Source organism: Calonectris borealis, chromosome 3 (genome assembly GCF_964195595.1).
Source record: "Calonectris borealis chromosome 3, bCalBor7.hap1.2, whole genome shotgun sequence".
Taxonomy (NCBI): Eukaryota; Metazoa; Chordata; class Aves; order Procellariiformes; family Procellariidae; genus Calonectris; species Calonectris borealis.
The window spans coordinates 6,363,116-6,380,253 of NC_134314.1; the positions used below are offsets into that span (position 1 = coordinate 6,363,116).

The 17,138-nt window shown below is 34.6% G+C and overlaps 1 protein-coding gene across 2 annotated transcripts in view; it reads right to left on the bottom strand.

The window, feature by feature from the left end:
- The window catches only part of SUPT3H (SPT3 homolog, SAGA and STAGA complex component), a 283,468-nt gene that overhangs the window by 257,810 nt on the left and 8,520 nt on the right, over positions 1–17,138 (bottom strand). For both annotated transcript variants that reach the window (XM_075144901.1, XM_075144900.1), the window contains exon 2: positions 15,348–15,442. In XM_075144901.1, coding sequence (XP_075001002.1) covers positions 15,348–15,442 — 95 coding nt within the window. The remainder of the gene's footprint in view (positions 1–15,347; positions 15,443–17,138) is intronic.

The following is a 17,138-nucleotide window of genomic DNA, read 5'->3' on the forward strand; positions in this document are numbered from 1 at the left end:
AATATCTTTCCCTCAAACTGCATGTTGCTACATAGAGAAGTCTTTTTAAGAAAGAAATGAAATGCCCTGTATACAGTTCCTCAATCCATGTTTAAATCAGCAATTTTCAAAATTTTCGTCTATTTTTCTGGATTAATCTAAATGTTAAAAAAAAAAAAGCTGGTGGTTTGGGCTTTTGATTTTTATCTGTCTTAAGAATTCAAAGATAAATATTGCCATCCTAACCCTGGCTCCAGAAATATACTTGACTTTGAATAATCAAACACTGCAGCACTTTTTCAAAAATAATTGTATAATTCATTAGAAAGAACCCCTAAAGCTTCATCTCTCCTCTATAAATTAATCACTTATCTTTTCAGTCATCTGAACCATAACAACACCCAATAGATACTGAGTTGTCACTTTAAAGTCAGCACTGGGCACATAACTAGAGCAGGATGTGAAGGGTCCTACCTGGGCAGGCAGAGTGGAAGATCCTGCCAGTGCAAACTCACTGGCAGAGCTTGTTTTAATACATTTCTTTCCAAAAGAGAGTCTCATTCCTGAAGGAATAAAACTGGCATTTAATAGAGAAACAGAGAATACAGAAATTTGCCAACTAGCTACAGAGCCTTTCTCTTGCAAGTCACCAAGATATGCATCTAGCCCTGTTTAACATGTATTAAAGCTGGTTCAGTTTAGTAGATTTTCAGTATTCACTAGTTAGGGTCACTTACTTGCAATTTCAGGTCAGTAGGCCCAAACAGACCTAGAAGTGCCTAATCCTGGATCAATAGCATTTCTGTACCTCTCATAATACATCCCATTCAGAGACAATCAGCATTTATACCTTTACAGTTTTTTTAAGTTAATTTGCATACAGCTAAATTTAATTACATGATTTGTATTACATGCTTCAGAGTCAAATAAAATTTTATTTCCACAACTGATCTGTCCACTATCAAAAGCAAAATTGGAATTACTGGGACATCAGCAGAGGCTTAGTAAGTTAAACAGATAACAACAATATTTTTGTGCATTAAAAACAAAGCAAAAGACTACTATGACCATCTTCAAAAAGTTTATGTTCCCTCCTAGTAGGTAATATAAAGAAAACTGGCTTCTCTTACATCGAAGGTTGTAATATGAAGTCATGCTCAATTCTATGGTCATACAATCTTTACAAAGACTATGTATTGAAGTCTTAGTCAATAATCACCCCCTTTTATCAGCACACCACAACTAATAGATGTTTTTCCTTCTTTAAACTTTGTTAACTTTAAATCATATTTTTTCAGGGAAATATGCAGAATTACTCCAATGTCTACATTTTAAAATATAGATTTGCAGTAGCTTTGCGGTCTAACAGAAAAAGTAGCCACAGGTATGGAGTCACATATTAAACCACATTGATACATACCTTCCATAAGGACTATATATTTTCTCCTCTTAACTTGGCTAGTGAAAGGGACTTCCCAGAAAATCAAAATTAAATATTATTTAGTAATTTTAGGTGCTGCTGAATATTAAGATCTAGTCTACATTTAAAAGTTTTGCCAGAGTAATTACACTAGCTTAGCTATATTGGAAAAAGCAGTTTACTACTGTAGGCTATAGCAGTTAAACAAAGTAGACTATAAAATAAACACATATTTTTCTCATATAGTTGTGGAGCAACCTGATTCAAGGTCTGAAGCAGGTAGGTTGGACCAAATGACCTCCAGAAGTCCCTTCCAACCTAAATTTTTCTATGATTCCATCCCATGGCATTATTAATTAACTGGTGCAGAAATACTGCCAAGCTGTTGAGAATGAGTGTGTGTGTGCACGTGTGTGTACTCATTTAAATGAAAACCCATATAACATGAGCACGCAAAAAAGCACAGGCCTACCGCTCAGGTTCTTGATTTCCTACGAATAACTCAGAATATAAAAACTACACAACAACTACAAGCTTGGTTTAGAGGGGAGCTACCTTATTTGCTGAATTAACAGGAACCTTTTCTAATATAAAACTATTCACTTCTTTAATAGGAAAAAAATAGTTTGCCATGAAATTCATTATTTGTTTTCTCCCACACTTAAAATAGTCAGTCACATTTATTTATACTTCGTGGAATTCAAATTTATTCCTGTAAGGCTTTTTTTTTTTTTGATCAGTGTGTACACATCAGATGTTTATGCTATCTTGCTGTACTTCACCAAAAGCACAAATAACAGCACTTAGACTTGTACTAGATATACTGAAAGCTTTATACACAAAACAAGGAGTCAAATATAGACTGATTCATAATGAAGTATTACAATAGTTTCAAAATGGATAGTCATGCTTTATTTCAGGACCAAAATATACTCCTTCTAGATATTTTATCCAAATGACTCTGAATCATGGTTAAAGGAAAACAACAGGACATCTGCTAGCAATATAACATTGGTACAAAATTAAATGAGTACTTAACACATTGTCCTTTCCAGGGTCACAATACAGTCTACTAAGGGTCTATAGTATTGCATCTTCTTTTTTCAGGGGGTAAGACTGTGTCATGGCTGTTGCCTTTTTAAGTAAGAAAAAGACCCACTCATAAGCATCCCAGCGCTTCTTCAGAAACACTCATTCAGTCTAGAAACGGAGGATGATTCAAAACCACAACTACTCAATTTTCTAAAGGTTGTACAAATCATGTTGGGGGAAAGGAGAGAAAAACAATCTGAGCTAAAAATAAGTAACAAAGAAACATTATCGTTCAGAGAAGGGTACATTAGGTCAGAAGCTGATGCTTTTTAACACCATAAAGTGCTTATAGCTTTCTGTTCAAAAACTGAAGCAAGGAAAAAAAAAGGTCACCATCACCAAATCAGGAGAGCAAATAAGTTGTTTGCTCAGCATTTTCTGTTAGGAAAAAAAAAAAAGAAAAATAAGCTTTAAGCACAAACTACATGTTCTGGGTAGTGTTGGTTTTTTTAAAGCTAAAAAAGCTCATCATTGCTAACATATTAAGAAACTGCCAACATTATTTTGCAGAATAAACACATGCCATTAGACTATTCTCCACCTTGTCCTTTCTCCACCTACCTCCCACTTAGCCATTAGCCTTTTGACATTTCTGCCATCCAGTTATATCACAACTGCTAAATTATTATTTACCATTCCTACAGCCAAGCTAAAAGAAACAGTATTCAGTCATTTCACAGCCACGGGAGGTATGGAGGGAAGGGTGGGTTCCCTTCTAATCACTGCAACACCTTAGTGTATCATTATAGAAGGTCCTACAGAAACATACAAAAAGAACAAATGCTGGTCTATGGGATTTAAAATCAACTTAAAAATAATAAAAAGAGACAGTGAGATTTAATATGTAGTATATCTATTTTTTATATATATATCTATTATATATATAAAACAAAGTCAAATGGAAGAGTAAGCAGAGTAATCAGATGGAAATTAACAGCATGATAAAGCCATTTATACACTTAGTTATATTAAATAAATTGATGGTGTTACTTATTTATAAAGTGCTAGAAACTATGCAAGAGGAGAAGTTATTCCATCTATCATTATTTAGCTGGTGTATTGCAAGTCCCAGAGCCAGTGTGGGATTTGAGGATAAACTAATCACCTCACAGACCAATTTAGGGAGAACGTCATAATCTAAATTACTATGTTGAACTCACAATGACAGAGAAAAACACATAAACACATTTCTCTAACCGCTAACGGCTATCTTGTACCTCCGGAGAGACAGCCATGTACCAGGGGAGGCAGACTTCAGCATCAGTTCAGCAAAACCTGGGAAGGATTATACAGCCTTTGTCCTCAGGAAAAAAAAGAGAAGTATTGCTCTCCAAAGCCAAGGAGCAGATAGCTGAATGGGACAGAAATAGCACCTAGATGAGAAAGACGCTTCAAGTTAGCTACCTAAGACAGAGCGCAATCTGCCGAGTTTCCTTCTGCTCCTTCTAACTCTGGTCACTTACGTACATTCTAACTGTAAATTTTCAATAAATTATCTGATGCAACTGGAAAAACTTCCATGGGGTGGAATGACTTCAGAAGAATGAAAAAGCCAATAGTAATTATAGCGTCTATCGCCCTACTGTTCTGTATGCATGAATAATGTTCTATAACAACATTGCACACTGACACGTACTATTTGTACTGTCAAATTAAACATGACTAAAACAAATAAATGGAGAGATTGCAAGTTATGCAAGCTGCTGCAGTTTAAAGACTTCAGCAGTTCAGAACCGACACATCTGCCAGTTATGGTCATAGCTGTAGTTAAACTGGATTTTCAGGTTCAGTCTGCTAGAACTAATGTATTACAATTTATTACACTGGGGAAAAATTAGAAAATGCTGAACTTGATTAATGTATTAGTTTATGGCTTAATCAGTATTTGGTTACAATGTAATATATCTTCACTTAAGTAGGACAGATCATTTCCAAATTTTAAAATCTTTTACTTAGGTATTAGAAGATACCTTAAAGCAACTTTTCAAAACCTGAAACCAGAAAGTTTCGGGAATCTAAGCTCAGAATCCTGGAACCATATATCTTAAAATATTTCAATTCAAAACAAAATTTCAAACACAGGATCTAGTTTAGAAGTTGTATGCAACTCAGAACAAATTGAGTAGAACTGTATGCATCGTAACCTTACTTAGAGGAACTCTTCTCATACTTATCAAAACTGATTTCACAAATTAACTGCAAAACCTACATTAACTTTGAACTGGCAAGAGAAAAATACAGTACTAATAGAGCAGAAATACAAGATATACATAACCCAGACTAATGCTAAACTTCAGTTAATTTTGTTTATAGTAAAAACTGTTATCCAGATTAATCTCTCCAGTCTTTCCTCATAAAAACATCCTTCATGTGGTTTTTTTGCAAGCTTTCTGAGTACGAATGCAATTTTGAAATTAGTTACGGGAACGTTCCTTCATAAGTCTGTAAAGAGACTCAGCTATTTATTTGCCCTATGTAAAAGACTGCCTGGATACCGCTCCATATGTTAACTAAGATCCTCCATCGTCTTTTGCCCCCTTCATAAGTAGGGACAGGATACTCAACAACAACAACAACAAGAGAGAGAGAAGCAAGAGATAAAACAAGTGTATTTCAGGCTGTCTTTAAGGGGAACTCTGTTACTAAGGGGTAAAACGAAACTGCAGTATTACAAAAGGGATGTCTAAAATAACTACACTTTAAAACACGGTAGAGAAATGTGGTAGCCTGAAAGAATGAATTTTCAAATAGGTTCTCTAAAACTCACTCCATTTTCAGCTCTTGCATCTTTTATCACCAGTTGTGCGGACCCTATCAGGCCTCCTCAGCAAAACCCTGTTGCGCTAAGCACTGTACACAGAAGAGACTCTGCCTTTAAAAACTTTAAAATATCACATCAGCAGCAGAAAGAGCTGTAGTAATTTCTTTCTCTCTAATGAATGTCCTTTCTGTACTCCGTCCTACCTATAAAAGGAAAACTTAGTTCTGCTCCTAGTTTCCTATCTTGACCACTCTTGCCTAATGTATTTAACGAGGCAGACAAAAAAAAGCAACACACTATCTGATAAACAAATACCACATCTGCTGCCACTGCCCTTCCGTTGTCTCTCTACTAAGGGTTGGGGGGGGGGGGAGGGAAAAGGTCTTCTACGCAAGTTTGCAGAGAAGGATTTCAGCTCAGTAGGCTAAACTGGTTATTTTTGAACAATGCAATCTCAGCACAATTCTGGGTTCAAATATGGTAAACAAGTATGGGACAGAATAGAGAAATTCTTTACAATCCCAAATTACAGTTTGGTTAACCAGAACACTCACTCAGCCAGGTCATTACTGCTGCTTTCTTCCACTATCATTCCAAATGAACTATCCAAAGTGAGATGATTTTACTGATCAACTTCAAAGCAGAGAGGGATAAGCGTACAACCAACTGAAGCCATACGGTAACAGTCATAATATGGTTATGTGAGTTCTACCATACCTCATCATACAGTAAGATAAAATAAATTATTATTAATATTCAACTCAAGCACACACTCATTGTGTGTTGCATGCTATATAAATTCTGGACCATTTTATTAAAAACAATCATCTAGACTGTCTATTCAGCATAACTTCCTAGTCACTATAATCATTTACTTGTTTCAAGTAGAATCAGGGTCTGCATGTGCTCTGCATTCCAAGAAAACTAAGACATATGAAAGCCAACACTCTAAAAACTCTCTTCTTCCCGGGGAAAAACTAAACCTGGCACGAGGGGAAACCTCATGAGGAACCTTGGCACGAGGGGAATGGCAGCTCTCATATTTATGCTTATATCTGCCTCAAAAGGGTGAGTCAAGTTTATACATTTGGGTATAATTAAAAAAAAAAAATCATAAAAACACAAAATAATCAAGGCCATGGTTTAACAACTGTGAACTGGACTTATCAGCAACAAAACCCCCATCACATCACAAAGAGATGTAAAAAAACTCCATTTATGTTTTGAAGACTAGGATAACAAAATTAGAAGTTTATCAAAAAACAAGTAACAGCTAAGAAGAATGATCTCTAGCTCTTGTCCAAAATCTCTGTCAGACAGAGAATGTCTTTCAAAAGTTATCTTATCATATAATAAAACACTTTATGTAAAATACGCAATAGTAAATTATATCTTGCAAACAGCACAAAATGCATATTGTGTATTTTTTTTTTTTTAGTTAGCATGTAATCTGAATGACTCAAAGTACTTAGATTATAATTATTCTGATATTCAAAACTGGATTAACACACAAACACAAGCCAGTCTGGCAAAGCACAGCTGTATGAATCACAACATTTCTTTAATGTTACATATGGTGTGCATTTCTTCAGCAGTGAGCAACAAGTTCCCTGAACTTTCTAACTGATAAGAAAACACTATTTTGGCATACATAAGCACTGTTATTATCAAACAGAATTTGCATTTCTGTATTTGAAAATAAATTTAATATCCGATACTAGAAGAAATCAGTGAGATCTTCCAGAGCATTCAGTGCTGAACAAATTGTAATCCCACTCAAGTCAGCAGGGGTTATCCAAATACATCAATGGGAGAAAAGATTAGTTCAGAGATCATACTTTTAATAATTTCATTTCACATTCAAAAATTTAGAATGTTATTCCTCAAGATGATGTCATCCGAGAATGGATGAGAAATCCTAAGTAAGTAGAAGAGAGTTCTAGGAACACTAATCCCTAAAAATAATTTATTTGATTGACAAGGTTTCAACAGACAATAAAAAGAGTAAATTTTATAAGATCACATTGTATATAGGAAAGAAAAAATAAATATTCATACCATGCAATGTCTGTAAGTCTAAAATAAAAGTATGCTCAACCTAAACACCCCATGAGTGACCAGAGGTCTAGAACCACTCTCTACAAGCTGGTTTGAACTGGCAAATATTATTGAAAATATTACAATGGGCATGATCATGAAAGTTGGCTCCATTACACAGTGAAGCCTCAGTGCATAAGAAATTATTACTGAAAGAGCACTCCAATGGAAAGCCTTCATGGTCAGCAACATAGATGTTATTCTCCATAACGTTCCATTTTATTCCCAGAAGTATTTTGATGCAAAAGTAAAAAAGGAAATAAAAAGAACAGAAGATGCATATCATTGTATTAAGCTCAACAGGGAAGTCTTCCATTTGTTTTAGTTTCTTACACTCTACATACACATACACACAATATTTTCTATCCCCTTCCTGTGGGCAATTTGTGCAGCACAATCAGTAGCATTAGAAAGATCAAAAATACCAGGTTAATCTTAGTAAGATGAAATAACACTAGCAACATAAAGACAAAGCCTAACTCACTTCCCCCCATTTTTCGTGAGTACAAAGAAATACACACCATGCCCCAGTAGAACTGGCAGTCACTAGTTATCAGCCTTCCAAATTTCTAAAAGTATTTTATGTTAGTTTTTGTGGTTTATTAATCTATTTTAACAACTTGTGAGAGAGAAAATGAAAGAGGGGAAAAAAATAGGGAGATAGATATGAGCTTTGTATCCTCTATTGCTTCTGAATAATTACCTGTAATTGTGATGCTTGTAAGCTGAAAATTAACAAAGGCAAGAATAGAACTATGATTTTGAGTTTTCCTTAGAGCACTGCAACTTCTCCACTAACAGCAATGCCACAGATCCACAAAGTCAGTCAAAACAAGTTTCTAACTTTATTTTTCAACTATTGCAGTAGGCATTTATAAAAAGAACATAAGCAAATGCAAGTGTTTTTCCATGCTCTGATAACTCTGAACTGAACAAAAAAAATGGTTCAAATTTGCCTTTTAGCATAAACCACTGAAAGAAAATTTTTTCATCACCAGAATTACCTTAGAGAGTTATAAGCATCTGAAAAAGAAACTTAAAAAATGGAATGCAAGTTACTCGACTCAAATCTACTGCCTATCCATCCCCTTCTACACAGAAATAGATGCAGATGTTGCTAGTTACCTATAGCATTCACTATCTTTGTAGCTATAAATGTACCTCCAAATGTACACACGTGTATATGTAGAAAAACATGACTGAATCATGACTTCTTCACCTGATGTAGCCTTCATTAAATTCAGGAAAGACCTTCTCTGAGGTTTTTTAGACATTGAAAGTATTCAGACAGGAAATTCATCTCTGAAATGATTCTTCATCACTTTCCCAAACTGAACACTCCAAGTTCGGGTTCTTCTTATTACCAAACTTCTTGTCCTACATTGAACATACCTGTGCTCAATATTAATTGCTTATTCTACCACTGTTTGCTGGAGAAAGAGACACTGAACAAACAGAACTGTCAGTAGATTGGTGATGGATCGTATGTAATCTTTATCTTAATGAAATATGTGAATTCAACAGGACAAAACAGCCAGTGTGTTAGCAAAACTGAAGTCCTTTGCTTATTTTTCCTTACTTGAATCTTGTGATACAATGACACAAAATGCACATACACACCAGTCCATAAAAATGAACAAGGACAGGAGAAAAGTTATGAGTATTGAGAAAGCATTCCAATACTTTAGTAACAGGGACCATGTAAATATCCCAAGAGTTGGGCAGACATGTCCGAGGACTCTCAATGAAATAAAGGTTTAAGAACTAGCCCCAATTCTTACCAGTTCTCTCCCATAATTTGCTACATGTTAGAAAAAGAAAGAATAGATGATAAATAATGTATTTATAAATAAAAAGGGAATATGAAGTTTTTATTAAGATCTCTACTGCACCCTAACACACCATTGGAGTATATTAGAGATGGGTATAAGCTACAAGTTGGAGAAAGTTGAAATAAGAATGCATCTGAAATAGGAACTGGATAGACTTCCACTGTTTGGAAAGAAACAATCAGTTAGTAGCAATACTAAATTTGATATTATATCAATGGATACTATTATTTTAATACTAACTAGAGCAAATATAATGAATAACCAGAAAGTCTTACATAAAACCAACAGAAACATTGTTTTCTCCACTAGCTCCATCATTAAATTTATCTTTATAGCCTTGTAACATCAAACTTCCTCTACCTTAAGAGCTAATTATGAAACCAGATTTAATTTATATTACATATATTCAAGTTGCATACAAAAGGGAAGAAAAAAGCAGCTTTTAATGCACCTAATTCAGAATGTTACCAGACACAATCTGGGTATTGTGACTGAATATAGTTCAGCCTCTTGATTCAGTTTAAGTAACGTATTATCAAGCCGATGCTTTATGTTGCCACAAGCCTGAAAGATAAATATGGCCATCCATTTACTTGAACTATGTATTTTTACAAAATTTTGATATCAGAAAAGCATCCGGTTTAAGCAGATATGTAAGGTTTTCTTCCTAGAACTGCATCCTCACAGCTACTTCCCTGCACATCAAATGAATTCCAGTGACTTCAGGAAGGCTTTACGTGGCCCATTCATGCATCCACACTGACGGTCTTCAAGCTATGGGCTTCAGCCCATAGGAACAACAAAAATAAATCAGTTCCTCACATTATTTGCATTTTCCTCTGAATTAAAGCTAGCGGCATTTTCAGCCAGCTTGCATTAGTGTGGTAGTAGAGCCTACCATTACCAACTGCACACTGCGGCACAAAAAATGCAGTAGACAAAAAACATATTCTTCAATATTGAAGTTTAACTAACTAGCACTTTATACAATCTCATTCAAAGATTTATCATCAATTTGGAGCCAAATCCTACAAACGTTTAGCTGTCATAGAATTACTGAAACATGCAAAGCTAAACAGTAGGTCATCTGCAGGATCAAGTTGTAGGGTGTAGGAAACTGTTTGATTCATATTAGTTTTAAATATATGCTTGCCATTGGAAAATCTTACTCACATGATTTTTAAAAGTATTCTGTTGATAGCCTAAACTAATCTTGAGTATGGCCTCTGCTCCCTCTGTATGTAAGTTTTCGGGGTGGGGGGGGAGGTGGTGCACACCAAACACCCACACCAAATCAATAAAAACAATTAACTTCAGATCACAGTAATTAGTATTTCTGTAAATAGTTAAAATAGCTAAGAAAAATCAAGATATTTTACTGAGGGGAAAAACCACTCTCTCTTCATCTGCAAATTGTTCAACACAAGTGTTTAGAACACCATGGTTTCCAGAAATTCGCTCTATAAGTAGTGCTTTTATTACAAAACAGATGATCTCAACCAAATTACGAATTTTAACAGCTACTGTGAAATCATCATGGTTGTGAATCTACTGGGCAGAACTATAATTTACGTGCAACTGACCTAAGGTTAGCAGTTAGTTTGGAAACAGGCTGTAGATCAGCCAAACGAAGCTTTGTAGAACAAACCTCAGCAAACTGCACTAGACGTGCTGAAAACTTTTTTAAAATTATTAATACCTACTGCTGTAAGTTCCATGGTAACATAATAAAATATCCAAATACAAATAAAAGGATGTGGGAGTCAAAGCAAAATCTACATAGCATTATGCTCTTTTAAATGATTATAAGATAAATATCAAATAAGTCCAAGGTCTTAACAATTAAAAGCCAAATATATCCATGTAAAAGGTAGCGCACTGTAAATTGACATGCATTTGGGTGGTCTGTGACAGTCAGATACTTTTAATTAAATCTGTATTCCTCTTAAGGTAATCAGCATATTAAGTACTATCACCAGTTGCACTTAATACTACTCACGCAGGCATTAGACATCATAAAGAACAGATTTTTTTTTCCTGACAAAAATTTTTTCAAATCCAAGTAAATATTTTAAATATTCTTAATCCGTGGAAATACAGAACCATTTTATTCGTAAAAATATATATAAATATATGTATACTACGAAAAACTTTTACATATTTTAAGACAGCTTTTCTGCAGTATTTCATTTCTGCAGGGATTTCATTTCAGGACTCCTATACACTTCCTGCCTTCTCAAATACATCAGAAAAATATTTGTGAGCTTATCATAAAAACACAATTCTACAAAAGGATTCAGCTCATTCTCTAATGCTGTGGTTCAAAAATAGGCGTAGCATACGTAACAGGCGTAGCATATGAATAACCTCCTCACCTTAAATGGGATTACTCACAAGCTTATACATACTAACAAGCTTATTACATATATAAATTTAAGCATTCCAGGGAATCAAACCCTGACTCAACACTTAAGTGCTGTAAATTATAAAGTAATCAAAGATACCACCTTCAGACTGTGAGGCACTGCTATCCACAGACTTCTAGATCTCACTACTGGGTTATAATAGGATTTGATATTCTACTTCAAAAAGATAGTTTCTCTACGTTCCTTCTGCCTTTTAAGTCCCCCCCCAGCCCATTTTTTAACATTAGCACAAACTACCAAATGCCATTCTGGATTAGCACCCAATGTCCCTATATGACTAATTTCTCACAAGTTCATCTTCTTGCTGCACATATTTTTTTTGTTGAGAAAGGCAGGACAAGTTGAAGTTCTTCATGTTATTCCATATGGGTGACAATCCATAGGAAATAGGTGATCCTACTCAACTTCACAGTAACAAACTATGCAGAGATAGTCTCTATTTTCTTTTCTTTAAGAAAGTTGTTACCTGTTTTGCATTGTAATGCTCCAGCCTTTACTATTTCCCAGGATCTTAAGATGTCAGCATGGATTTGTTATAAATTGCCTAAATGGGAGAATCTGTAACTTCCTAAATTATGTAGTTTATAAAAAATGTCAGCTTCTGTCAGAGCCTGGAAAGTTCTTTTAAAGTGGTAACTTCATTTTGCGGTCCTGGCCAAAAGAAACAGCTGTCATTTTTTCTCCACATGGTTCATCTCTGGCACTTTATCATCTCAAAAGTGTCCTTTTTTTTTCAATTTTAGCAAACAATAAAAATGTAACTTTCAATGCACTCATTACGTTCAAGGAATTTCTTCAGTTCCTACTAGTTTAATAAAACTGTGAAAACTGTTACTCTAAAGCACAGAAGATCTGTTTGCATAGCTTTCAAAGTATAACTGCACCCGTTCTGAAGCAAAAGGAAAATGTCTATTTCTTCCATTTATATGGCCAACAATAACTTCTACATTCTGACAGAATCATGTGTACACTGGCGGGGAGGGTAGTTTCAAAATACTTTATCAGGAAGTCCACAATTAAATAAAATGCAGGCTCCCCAGATACTGATCCGAATTGATGCACAGGCTTCTTTGTCTCCAAACTTCATGGCTGCTCTTTTGTTTTTTTAAACACAGTTACAGTTATTTTCTCCACCAAGAACAACACTTACTATTTTCCAGTGTAGATTACTATAATAGATGTGAACAATAACTAAACAGAATTCTCTTGAAGGAGAGAACTAATATTTTTCTATCTGAAAAGAACTCAATACAGCAAACCACTGGGTTTGTAACAAAGTACTCATCTACTTTAGAAGATTCAATGCACAGGAAACAGTTCATTATCTCATTTACGTTACACTGAAAAATACTCTAGTGGAATGTATCCCATGCTCCACTCAACAACAATCTAGAGACATAGTAGTCTCTTAAGGACATTTAACTGAAAACCAATTGCATCTTCCACTTTTGGACAGGGAACTCTACAGAATTCAAGAGGCAAGTAATTCCTTTTGTATCTACTGCCCATATAGCAATTCAAATGAGAAAATGTTACATGACAGCAAAGGTGAATCTACACCATATGACAGAACAAGCAAGACAGCATTCTTCTCACCATCATTTAATCTGCATAAAATCCTGTATCTCCTAAAAGGAGCAGCGAGGAGCCAGAGGAGACTGTTAGGAACAGGTTGAGTGTGAGAGAGCTGGGAAAGCGGGGGGACTTGCATTGTCATGTCCATAACTGACCAAAACAAAACAAAAAAAAGGCAGTTCAAACGTAGCCTAAAGTGACTTAAAACACCTTTTCGCTCCTAAATGAATTCCTTCACAAGCACAAAAGAAGTAAAAAAAAAAAAGAGCGTATCTAGTGTGATACAGCAATACTAAAATGTTAAATATTTCCATTACGTTAAAAAACTAAATGCAGTTTTTATGCAAGTAAATAATTATTATCTGTGAAGGCTTGAAATACTTTAACTTCTTTATGGTTATGGAAGGCAACTGGCAGAAAAAAAAATTATATATGTTTATAAGCATTTATAAATATATAAATAAAAATAAAGCTTTAACATTCTTCCTATCCTAATCTTCAGCTCTAAGACAATGGAAAGGGGAAGGAGAAGAGTAGAACATTTCAGATAAGACTATGTGAAAAATTTAACTCGCACAAGGTAATACATTAAAAGCCACATGCAAACAAATTAAAAGATATTCAACGATGAATGACCTAAAATAAAATGATCAAAAGGATAGTATCATTGTAATAGTCACGATGCATCCATAATTTTAATAAATAAAATTTCCCTGTCATTAAAATGTAGTTACTCATCTATGGGTCAGAAGGTGGATGTGGTAACTATTTTGATTTTTATATAGCTGATTAAAAACTAAAAGAAAAATATGAAAACGCTGTAAAAAGCAGCTCTCAAATACTGGGTGTTTTCAATGATCTTGCCAAAGTAAAGATCAGTAGCCCAAAATTAATTCCCTGTTAAGTTCATCCTACTTTACCTCATCCTATCTTAAACAACATCCTGGACAGTCTTTCAGAGCCAAGACTAGTGAAAAGAGCCAATGATTACCACTATCTTTTGAAACCATGGATTTATGTCTCAGTACTCTGGGACTAGCTTTCTTCGCTTCATTTTCAACTCTGACAAATGAACATGGGGAAAAATCCTTTAAGACACTTTTGCAAGATTTCATAAAGCAAAGCTCCCTTTTATGTGCAGCTGACCTCAGCAATTGGCAAATGTGCATCCTCTCCCCTCCCTATAAGTAACATTCATAATCATATATTTTAAAAAAAAAGTACAATTTAGACATGAGCCACTACAGCCAAGCTATCTTCGGCCTTAGAGGTTACATGTCTTTTAGTTCTAGGTTGAAATATTCTTTAAAGTGTTTGATAAATTAGGAGCATGAATCCACATGGAAACAAGCTCATTACTTCCCACCTGCCCCCATCCTGACAGTACAGTGTCTTGGATACACAAAGAAAGGGGGAAAAAAATGCCATATAGTGGCAGGTGGAACTTCTTGATGAGTATGTTGCTCTCCACAAAATGAAGATTTGCAGTCAGCCCAGTGTAGTACGTTACCAGTCAAGATAACGACTACTTCTACAGAACGAATCCTTCTGATTACGCAAGTGTCTTTAAGACTGACAAAACCCACCTGTTTAAATAACATTCAAGGTTTTAAAAGTTGTAAACTACAAAATCATGTAACATCACAGCTTGGAGCTGGGTTTCTAAGAGTCCACTGTTAATTTACAACAACAGATAACTTACCTTCTTAACAACTTCACTTCCTATCTGCCAAAACCCAGTTATTTACAACTGTTCCATACCTTAATTTCATCAGCAATATTATGATCTCAGCAGTCTACCTCTCTGTATTAGCACTGAAAGATCGTAATACAAAATATTTATTTAAATAAGCATATATGACAACAGGAAGCTTAGCTTTCTTTGAAGAAGGACTGAGAAATATAGGTCTCTAATGACTTCTAAAGTAATATTAAAAATGCATTTCCTTACTCAGCAGGACTTTCTCTCCTTTCAATACAGCACGTGTTTTTTATTTACCTAACTCACCTTTGAATGTTTTACAAATCGGAAGTAAAATACTAACAGTTCATCACTAATACCTGCTCTTCTTCCCCCCATCACTCTTATACACACATTCTAAGAAACTAGCTAAAACATGCATGTAAAATGTAGATATTACCAGATATTTTGACTGATTACTTACATCATACTTTGCAATTCAGGCGTAAAGCTTGTCGATTTTCTTCCACCGCTTGAAGAGGCAATCGTTGACATTGGGCTAGCCACAGTGCTGCTCATCTGAGTAACAAAGAAATAAGAGCTCTTAAAATACTTATATTTTATTTTAAAGAGAGCATATGTATGCTTCACACTAGATGTTCAAAAGGGAAGAAAAGCTTTTTGGGGTAGACTTGAATGCAAAGACTGCATGCAAAAAGAAGCCTATCTGAGACACTGTAGAAAACAGAGTTGATGTTTGCTGTAACCAAAGTATTGGAGATGTGTGCTATTTTCAAAGATATCATCTCAACAACCCCTTTAGTGGTACCCTAGGAGCACCAATGGTAAAGTATTAAGATAAAAACACTGTTATTCTGAAATACATGGTATTCATAGACACCAGTATCTTAATACCCAAACATCCTTTTATATTCCTGCGGTATCCTAAGAACTAGTAAATCTCATCCATACTGTCTCCACCAAGACTAAGAGGAGTAAAACAGAATCTCAGAAAAAGCCAGATAAAACTTGACGAGCACCAAGATCACAAGCTTCCTTTTAAAGCACCAGCTTTATGTATACATATTACTTAAGTCTTCAAAACAGAAATGCATTAGAAAGAGTGGGACCTGAACATCATCATAATACTTACATGACTAGAGGTACTACCTTTATACAAAATATTTTACAGCTTTTCTATACGAATATCTCATTAAAAACTCCAAACCAAACCCAGGACAGTTCTACTCTTATTCTATGAATTAACTAACATTATCTACTTTTTCCTCTTTAATAAAAGGCAAGTCAAATGCCTTTAAATAATTTCATTTTCAAAAATAACTTCATTTACTAAAACACTGACAAATCAAAATTTATCTAATTACGGAAAACTCTGTAAATATAGAATAGGGAGTTTCATTTTTCCCTTCAAGAAATTTTTTAACAAAGAACTGCACACACTATGTAAGTCTCCTGATAAACAGACTATATTCCCACTACATTTCTTCCTCTTCTAGTTTGCTGCACACTAGTAACAGTTGAGTTGTCCTGCTCATTTCTTGTATTATTAGTAGTAGCAGTAGTGACGACAATGAAAACCATGTGTTAATACAGTTTGCTCTGCTGTAAGACCTCTAAAGAGATCCTACCTTTCTCCACTTTTAAATTTTACAGTTAAGATAAATTTCTTTTCTAAAAAACAATCTAAAAGTATATGACCATATTTATATTAAGTGCCACTAAAAGCATTGCAATCAATCACAAATATTATGCTTTGATTTAAGAAAACTTGTAATAGTCTAAATACAAAGCGTAAGATACTTTCAAAAGTAACAAAAGAATTACACTTTTCAAAATGCTAATGACATAACAGCATAAGGATAAACAAATAATAATAAGTTTATGCATTTAGATATAAGTTTACTTTTTTTATTAATGCTTTCAAGTAGATTTTCACAGACTTCTGTTCATCTTCAAGCAGATTCTAATTTAGGTCCCCATCCTGCAAGCACTTATGCACATGTGTAACTTTAATCACAAGTTTACTCCCACTGAAATCTGATTTTAATCACATGAGCAGTTACACACCAGGCTTAAGTGTTGGCAGGATCCTGCCGTAATCAGCAGTTACCAAAGAGTCATATAATCTAAGCAGTCAAATTAGTGAGTTAAAAAAAAAAAAGTAAAACACATCTATAACATGAAGGAAGGTGACAGAGTATTTCTAGGAAAGCTTTATGTACACGTGGAAGGGAGTGAAGAGGAAGCTGCAATG